This window comes from Dipodomys merriami, unplaced genomic scaffold (genome assembly GCF_024711535.1).
Source record: "Dipodomys merriami isolate MVZ:Mamm:240054 unplaced genomic scaffold, mDipMer1.0.p SCAF_48, whole genome shotgun sequence".
NCBI classification, from domain to species: domain Eukaryota; kingdom Metazoa; phylum Chordata; class Mammalia; order Rodentia; family Heteromyidae; genus Dipodomys; species Dipodomys merriami.
Window position 1 is genome coordinate 2,821,521 of NW_027206046.1, and position 9,479 is coordinate 2,830,999.

Genomic DNA, 9,479 nt, shown 5'->3' on the forward strand with positions numbered 1-9,479 from the left:
GTGTGTGTGTGTGTGTGTGTGTGTGTGTGTGTGTGTGTGTGTGTGTGTGTGTGTGTGTGTGTGTGTGTGTGTGTGTGTGTGTGTGTGTGTGTGTGTGTGTGTGTGTGTGTGTGTGTACTGGTCCTGGGCTTGAACTCAGGGCCTGGGCACTGTCCCTGAGCTTTTGTGCTCAAGACTAGAGCTCTACCATTAGAGCCATAGCTCTGCTTCTGGCTTTTTACTGTTTAATTGGAAGTAAGAACCTAATGGACTTTCTGGCTTTGAACTCGGATCCTCAGATCTCAGCCTCCTCAGTAGCTAAGATTACAGGCATAGACTACCAGCACCTAGCTCAGATAATCTTTATAATAGCTGAATATTGCCTTATCACTTGCTTTTAGCCATCAAGAAAGTAATCAGAACATTTAAACATAAAACCATAAGAATCTACTCTCTCTGCTCTTTTCTAGCTCTTTCTCAGCTCTTTCCTTCTCTTCTCTTTCCCAGCTCTCTTCTCTTTCCTAGCTCTCTTTCCCACCTTCTCTTTCCTAGCTCTTTCTTTCCCACCTTTCCCAGACGCTCTCTTTTCGAACTCTTTTCTCTCTTTTCTAGCTCTTTCTCCCTCTTTCCCCGCTCTCTCTCTTTCCCAGCTCTCCCAGTTCTTTTCCCAGGCCTTTCCCCACCGTGTAGAGGACCAAGATGGCCTGGTGCCAGTCGGAACGATGAATAAACCTACCCCTTACCTGAAAAAATAAAAAAAATAAAATAAAATAAAACCATAGGAATCTTAAAGTACGGCACTCTACCACTTGAACCACACCTCCAGACCAGTTTTTAGAGAGTCTCATGTAATTTCCACCCAGGCTAGATGGATGTACTACATCCATCTCTGCTTTTAATAAAAGAACACACTGAATTTCAGCTAGCCTAAGTTTAGGATTTGGTATGGAGCATGCCTGAAGAACATGAAACGTACTGACTCACACTGTGTCCGATTTCTGATATTGGCACTTTACTTCTGGGTCACCTGAGCCCATGTGTGGCCAGTAGTGGGACTAGAGCCTAGGGATAATTTTAGCTGTCAGTTTGCAATCGTGAATCCTCATCACTTGCTGCTGGGTTCTGAAGCACGGCTGACCATGGTGTTGTCATCTGCAGGTTGCTATTGCAGGGGCCCCTGTGACTTTGTGGATCTTCTATGACACAGGCTACACGGAACGGTACATGGGCCACCCTGACCAGAACGAGCAGGGCTATTATTTAGGGTCTGTGGCCATGCAAGCAGAGAAGTTTCCCTCTGAGTAAGTTCACGCTTTGAAATTAAGGTTATGAATTTAAATCATGGGTCTTTTTATTTTAAAGACTTTACTAATAATGAGAACTTCACATACTGTAAACTAAAGACAAACATTTGTAGAATTCCATAGAATGGCATGGTGGCTTCTCAAAGCCAAATCAAGGTCTGGTGCGTTTACTGTATTTTTGTTTTGTTTTCCTTAACAAGTTATATTTGAAGCCGTTGCTTAGGCGGAAATAAATTAGACACAGACTATTTGAAGGTGAGAAAAGTTCTATATCTAAATAAACATATTTTACAAATAATTTTTCTAGGGCCATGCTGTAATTGTTGTGTTTCTAATATTGTAATAAGAAATTGAACACAGGATCTCTTTTTAACCTTTCATAACATGTGACATCTGATAAGTATATTGGAAATTTGATTTTAAAAGCTTAATATTGAATCTAAGATAGAAAATAAGCCTAGGTGATTATGAGCAGATTTCTTGAATATGTACAATGCTCTTTATATGCATGCCCTATGTTTTTATATATATGTGTATATATTTATACCCTAGATATTCACAAACAAATGTATATACCCTATATATTTACATACATATATAAACAACAAAGTGTTATCCAGTCATAAACTAGAATGGAGTACTCTTTGCCGCAAAATAAATGGAATTGGGTCACATTCGGTCAAATAAAATGATTGAGAATAAAAAAAAAAAAAAAGCTTAATATTGAATATATAGAATCCTTAACAATACAATGTAAAGAAGTGGCTACCGCATGGTATGATTGGTTTAAAGAAATTTAATGGTTCCTTCTACTCTTCTGTTTTTTGCCTCACTATCTAATGTTCTTATTTCTAACATCCTTACTTCTCCAGACCAAACCGCTTACTACTTTTACACGGGTTCTTGGATGAGAATGTCCATTTTGCACATACCAGTATATTACTGAGTTTCTTAGTGCGGGCTGGAAAACCATATGATCTACAGGTGAGTGCTACATTTAAAATCCAATGTCATACTAAGTAGTGACTGATGACTTTGGAATCAAAATATGGAGTAAGGCTGTTGTGAGTCTCTGCGCTTCTAGCTGATTAAAATGAAAATTCTATTGCAGTCAGGCCAAGAAACTAGCCTATCAGCTTACGTAACCTGTGAGTCTGTATCTGCATTCAGTTTGTGAGCAGCGACACAGGGGGACAGGTGTCAGGCTTCACAGGGTAAGGAGATGCTTCTTGCTGTGGTGAGAAGGTTTTTAAGACCTGATTATACGGTCCTCACCTTCTGTTCTTTTTCATTGCTGTTGGTGTAGAAACCATCAGTTTCCTTCTTCCACTGCTCCCTTAACTCAAAAAAGAGGTTTTAAAAGAAGCTGTTCTTTTTTTATTGTTGTTTTTCCTTTTTTCAGTAGTACAGGGTTTGAACTGAAGCCCAGCACTTTCCCAGCATCCCATTTGAGCCATGCTCCAACATTGTTCTTCCTTCCTGTGCCTTGAAAATGATGTGTTCAAGCTGGGTGCCTGATAATTGTAGCTACTCAGGAGGCTGAGATCTGAGGATCACAGTTCAAAGCCAGCCCAGGCAGGAAGGCCGTTATATCCAGTTAATCACCAGAAAACTGGAAGTGGCTCTGTGGCTCAAGGGGTAGAGTGCTTTCCTTGAAATGAAGAGCTGAGGGACAGCGCCCAGGCCCAGAGTTCAAGCCCCATGACCGACAAAAATAATAATAATGTGTTCATAAGAAATTTTAAAATTATTTTTTCCTCTGAGCACCAGTGGCTCACTTGGGTGATTCTAGCTACTCAGGAGGCCGAGATCTGAGGATTGCAATATGAAGCCAGCCTGGCAGGAAAGTATTACCTCCAGTAAAATACCAAAGAGTCAGAAATGGAGCTGTGGTTCAAGTGGTACAGTGCCAGTCTTGAGCAAAAGAAGCTCAAGGACAGCTCCCAGGCCCTATAACCTACAAAATAATAATAACAGTAATAATAACAATAATAACATAAAATCTATTGGGTCTTATACACCAAATGGATCTTTTAGCGCACATTAGTCATGTGAAAAATATTAGTTCCTCTCCATGCAAGTCTTTTAAATATTGACTCTTTTCTATTACATAATATTCTTTGAATCACATACTCTAATATTCTACTGATTTCATTGAAAAATAAGTATTGGGAAGTTCTTAGCAATAGACATAAGCTTTCCAAAACTTTTGCATCTACAGATATTAACAGTTCCTATTAGAGTGGTCTTAAAGTGACCAGCTTACTTCATTAGGAACAGAAATCTGAAAAATCACACTTATCATTCATTTCTTTGAAGGAGAAAAACAATGGTATTTAAAAAGTGACTCACCATGCAACTTGCTTGCACACAATCTTTTTCCTAAAGATGTCTGTAGCACAAGTGATTTAAGTGCATTTTCCTTCTTATCACCACATCATTAAAGACTTCTGCCCTGCTTGCTTCAGCTGTGATAATTGTGACTTTTACCTGGTGTGTGGTGGCCATTTGAGTTCTGATTTTATTAGCGCCTTGTGTGCTGGCGAGGCCTGGAGCTGCATGCCAGCCAGCTTTTGCATCATCCATTCAGAAAGAAAGCCTGCATAGTGTTCTCAGTCATGGGAGACACAGGCTGCTATTGGCTCTTTTAAAGTCGTTTCTACTTTATATATCTCCCAAAAGGATTTCCAAGAACTCTTTGAAGACTACAGACCACACTGAGGCAGCAAATTATTGGTTTATATAAAAATCTTGGCAGGCACTGGTAGCTTGTGCCTATAATCCTAGCTACTCAGGAGGCTGAAATGTGAGGAACGAGGTTTGAAGCCAGCCTAGGAAGAAAAGGCGGTGAGACTCTTATCTCCAATTAGCTTTTTTTTTTTTTTTTCTTTTTCGTTGGTTGTGGGTCTTGAACTCAAGGTTTGGGCACTGCTGAGCTTTTTGCTCAAAGCTAACACTGTCACTTTGAGCCACAGGGCCACTTCGGATTTTCTGGTGGTTAAATGGAGATAGGAGTCTCAGAGACATTCCTGCCTATGCTGGCTTTGAACCACAGTCCTCAGATATCAGCCTCAAGAGTAGCTAGGAGGGACTGAGAAGTTGGCTCAGTGGTAGAGTGCTTGCCTTGCATGCATGAGGCACTGAATTTGATTTCTCAACACCACATAAGCAGAAAAAGCCAGAAGTGGTGCTGTGGCTCAAGTGGTAGGGCACTAGCCTTGAGCTGAAGAACTGAGGGACAGTGCCTAGGCCCAGCGTTCAGCACCCATGACCAACCAGAAAAAGAAGAAAAGAGTAGCTAGGATTGCAAATGTGAGCCACCAGCACCTGGTTCCAATTAACTCTTAAGTGTTAGAGCTCCAGCCTTGAGCAAAAAAAGCTCAGGGACAGCACCCAGGTCCAGAGTTCAAACCTCATGACCAACCAGGAAAAAAAAAAAAAAAAGCTAAGGGACAGCACCCAGAACCCAGACCCTGAGTTCAAGCCCAGTGATGGCACTCATGAAAAAAGAAAATAAAAATTTCATTAAGCCCCAATGAGTACGTTTATCAGAATTATAAGAGAAGAAAGGCCTTTAAATATGATGTATTAAATGTGTTCTCAGAGAGCCTGCGCTCCATGCTACTAACATCGCCAGAAAGTTTTGAAAGATGTATTATTAACTGAAATGTTCTTTTCCTATCTTCTTGTTGGTAAGATCTATCCTCAGGAGAGACACAGCATACGAGTTCCTGAGTCTGGAGAACATTATGAACTGCATCTTTTGCACTATCTTCAAGAAAACCTTGGATCACGTATTGCTGCTCTGAAAGTGATATAATTATTCCTGGGTAGAACTCTGGTCTACACTGGCTATTTAACCAAATGAGGAGGTTTGATCAGTTAGAGAACATGGAATTAAGCATGCCATGGTGGTACCTGCCATAGAACATCTGACTTCTAAAAGTACATTTGGTGGCATAGGCTTCTACAGCTCATCTGATTCCGTAACCACACACACACAAAATGAATTGATACCTATTCCTAAGGAATCCAGCAATGCCATGAGAATTACAGAGAAAAAACTTAAGACTTGAGCACCACATTCATACCACTCTCTTTTCACTTTTAATAGCATTATAAAATCTCACGGACCTAATTAGTAGATTTTTTTACTATACTTCTGAGTTTGTTAAAATATGGTATTAGTGATTGGTTTGGTTCAATTCCAGGATCTCTTGACTAGTCACAGATTTGATAGCACTTAATGTGATTGAATAGCTTAGGCTTCATCGAGTGGGGTGTATCAGCATGTTATAAACTAATCACTATTAAACCTATGACTTAACCAAGTCATTAATGATTTTTTAAGGATAATTTAGTGGCCTCCTAAAGACACTTTTTTTTTTTGGCTCAGACCAGTTTTTAGCCTATTTAAACTGTACTTAGTATAAACAGTCCTCCTTTTTCCTCAATGATAAGACAGAGTGGGATTTTTTCTTTTTGCATAAAAAACAAGTAACTGTACTACTATATGTAGCATGGATTTAATCATAAGTCTTATGATGTTGATACTTAACAGGCAGAATATTTTTAGTCAAATGATTAAAGAGCTTAAACATTTGCAGGCAAGTATCTTTCCTCCTTTAGGAAAAAGGAAGAATGTGTATTCACTTGTATGTGGGAAATTTAGTGATGCCAGTTTCCATTTGGTATTATTAAAATGTTGCCGATTAGGAGGTGGGAGGAGATGGCTGTGGGATGGATGGATGGACCAGGCACATGGAGAGGCAGTGTGGGGTCTGCTTAAGAACTGAGCAAAAGTACATGGGAGAAAAACTGGGAAAGTGGAACCTACACTCCTAGAATGTTAGTTAAGGAAAACAATTGGGAAATGACTCTCTTGCCATCACAGACAAACATTGTTCATAGGAAGAAAAAATCCTTAGGCCTTATTGTAATTCCTTTTTGTTGTTGTTATTCCTCTTAATTTTAAAACCTTACCTCCCCCCCCAAAAAAAAAAAAACTCTTCTTAAATAACTACTTTCAATATTGTTAGCTCAAGGTTTCCAGACAAGCTCTTAGCAACAGGGGAGCAGGGTGGCTCTCTTCGATAGTGTGTAGAGCTGGTAAACAGTTTTGCTTGTGGCCATGACATTTTCCTGGTTTAGTCTGTGACTATGAAAGGAGCAAATAAGATCTGCCCTTGGGCATGGCAGGTCTTTGCTACTGGGTGAGTTCCATCCGCGCCAGTAGCAGGGGAGACATTTATGAGTCTGACCATTTTATCCCAAGCTTCAGTGTTTAGAAAGTTATTACCAAAATTTAAAATCATACTCTGAAGAAAATTTGCTCTGTTTCTTCCTCACCACTACAGAACGCAGACCTATTTCAGAGAGGGCACAATATGCATTAGTGAGAATGGGGACTGTGCGGGCCCCCATGGTCTCTGTTCCTGAAGGCCAGGTGGGCGGGGCAGGAGGCCAGAAAGGGCCGGGTGGCCTGGCTCTGTCCTGGGGGGCAGGGATGGGGATTCCCTGGCTGTATATTTATAATGTATAATAGATCCCACACTTTGCTGCCTGTATATGTATTAATTTTCATGTTTATGGTATTTTCTCATGCCAAGATTTGTTTCTATTTTTTCAAAGTTAAATTAAATTGATTTGGGTAACTTTCCTTCCCCAAGAAAGTATTTTCCCTCATATATCTGACTGTTGATGTCGAGGATGACATCTTTTGGACTGATTGGCCTCCAAGAATCTATCCTTACCATCCAAGCAGAAATGTTAGAAATAGCTTTTAGGCAGATAGCTCAGTTGAAAGCTCTTTCCCATCAAGCTTCTTTCTTAATGAGGCATCTCTGATTTTACCAAAACACCTTAGAAATTTCAATTTTCTTCTATTCCCAGGCATCTGCTTTCTTTCTTCCTACTTTCTTTCTTCCCTTTTGTGGGTCATGGGCTTGAACTCTGGGCTTGGGGAATCAAACCCAGGGGCCTCATGCATGCAAGACAAGCACTCTACCACTGAGCCACCGTCCTAGCCCTAGGCATGCGTTTTTAAATTCTCACTCAAATGCCATTCTGCTTCTCTAGGGGGAAAAATACCTGACTGAATTCACTAGTTCAACTGAAGTCACTCTAGCCAGTTTGGGGAATATCAGAGTCATTTGAGACAGTCAATAGAAATCACACTAAAATTTTACCCAAACTGGGGGCAGCAGCGTCAAAGGCAAGAGTTTAGTTAGAGCAAAAGCGCTCACTCTGTTACACCGCAAACTGGGTTTTTATAGGCCTAACAAATAAGCACACTGGACAACCATCAACAGAACCCATTTCCTGAGTATTATAGAGCAGTGAAACTCGAAGTCTAAGCTTTATATGGGTGCAATCTTAAACCTTACTCTGGGAAATTTGCATCCCATTGATTTGGGAGACAAATTGATCAGGATCCTGATACAAAGATCAGGAATGTACATTTCTGACAAGTTTTCCAGTGTTTCTAAATCATGAAACTCTTCTGTAGAGAACAGAGTTGGAGTAAGAAAATCATAATTGATTTTTATACTGAACTGATTTATAAGAATCACAAAGAGTAATCAGGAAAGAAGTTACTAGAGGCCCCCTCCCCCTTGTGGAAGCAACTTAAGAAAGTCTGTAGCTTTTGGTCTGCAGACTTGATTTGGAATGAAGGTCTTTTTCCCCTTGTACCACTCCCTCCCCTCCCTCTAGGCTCTTCTCCAAAGCCTCACACAGGAAGATGACATCACAGCCCGCACACAGCCTGTTAGGGCAGTGAACTATAGGTAGGGTGCTTGCCCCTTTTTTACTACTTGTTTTCCTTACAAAAGGTGCATCTCACCTTTCCATAGCTTCATCCTCTAGGTAGTATGATTCCTGTAAGATGTCTCAGTGCAGATTCAAAACTTTTCTAACTGGAATAAATCATTAATAGAATTTAATATTCTCATTTGTTAAAGGAAGAACCTGCATACTAGAGAGAGAAAAAAAGGTACCCATGACCACATGAGTTTCTAATCAGTACTAGGCTCCAACCAGAAAACCCTGCCTCCTAGTAAATAGTTAAATGATGTAGAGAAAAGCAGGGTTTTTTTTTAAAATATATATTTATTAATATATTCCTATAAAACATTTTAAAAGGTAATCACATAAAATGGTGACTATTTCCATTCTAAAGTAAATGCTAAGCATGCTTACTAATGAAGCAGTACATGACATTCTGGAGAACATTGGAGAATAGAAGATTTGGGGACCGGGGTGTAGAGTAGCGTGCTCCCTTAAGCTGGGAAGTACGTCTTAACAGCTCCTGGCTAGAACTAAAGACATGGCCCTATCTAAGCCAAGATGCAATGTGGAACATCTTTTCCCAGTAAACAGAAGGGGCTACGGAACCTCCCTCCACCTCCCCAACCCCACCCAGCCTCTCCTAGAACATAGCTACCTGTGCGCACACCCTGCTGAGCCCCCCTGCAGCTGTTTCCGAAGTCCCTCACACAGAGTTGTGTTTGTATGTTTTCAGATAACCCAAGTACAGATTTATGTTGTCTTCAGCAAAATTGGAGTTAAAGGTCTTTTAATTTTAGAGCATAAAGTGCCTGCTGTTTTAAGCACTGACTTGTATAAAATGAACTGCATGTCTTGACTCCAATATGTTGATGGGTTTTCTTTTTTCTCTCCGTCTCAGCTACATGGCTTTTTAATCATGTAAAATGAAACATGCGTTTCATTGCATTTTATTACAGGTTCTTGGTTGCAAATAAAGATGCTGCTGAAATTTATTGGAATGTCTGTTCTCTATCCTCTCCCTGCCTGCCTCCCCCTCCCCACCCTGTTTGTACAACCCTGCCTGACAACTGTGGAGTCCTTAATGTTCATGAACGAGGGGGTGTGCTTGGTATGGGGTGAATGCTGGTGTGCACAGTTTTCAGTGTAAACACTAGCCGCCATGCTTCCAGCCCAGAGGAAGGCATGCAGAGAGCTATTGTGTGGATACATTGGCTCTCAGCAGCCAGCATTGTACTGCTAGGGGAGATGGTGCTTGGAGCCAGGGGTTAGCAGACTACTCCAACAGTTGGGGACTCTGGGGGTTAGATGGATTTGTCAGTGGTTTCTGTAGGGTTTTAGAATTTTGAGAGAAGCCAGGTGCCAGTGGCTCATGCCTGTAATCTTAGCTACTCAGGAGGCTGAGATCTG

The 9,479-nt window shown here is 40.7% G+C and overlaps 1 protein-coding gene across 2 annotated transcripts in view; it reads left to right on the plus strand.

Annotated features, from left to right (window-relative positions):
* Positions 1-9,064, plus strand: part of Dpp8 (dipeptidyl peptidase 8) — a 66,270-nt gene extending 57,206 nt beyond the window's left edge. For both annotated transcript variants that reach the window (XM_069995150.1, XM_069995151.1), the window contains exons 18-20: positions 1,138-1,280; positions 2,156-2,267; positions 4,981-9,064. In XM_069995150.1, coding sequence (XP_069851251.1) covers positions 1,138-1,280; positions 2,156-2,267; positions 4,981-5,103 — 378 coding nt within the window. In that variant the 3' untranslated portion in view covers positions 5,104-9,064. The remainder of the gene's footprint in view (positions 1-1,137; positions 1,281-2,155; positions 2,268-4,980) is intronic.
* Positions 9,065-9,479: the final 415 nt, after the last annotated feature.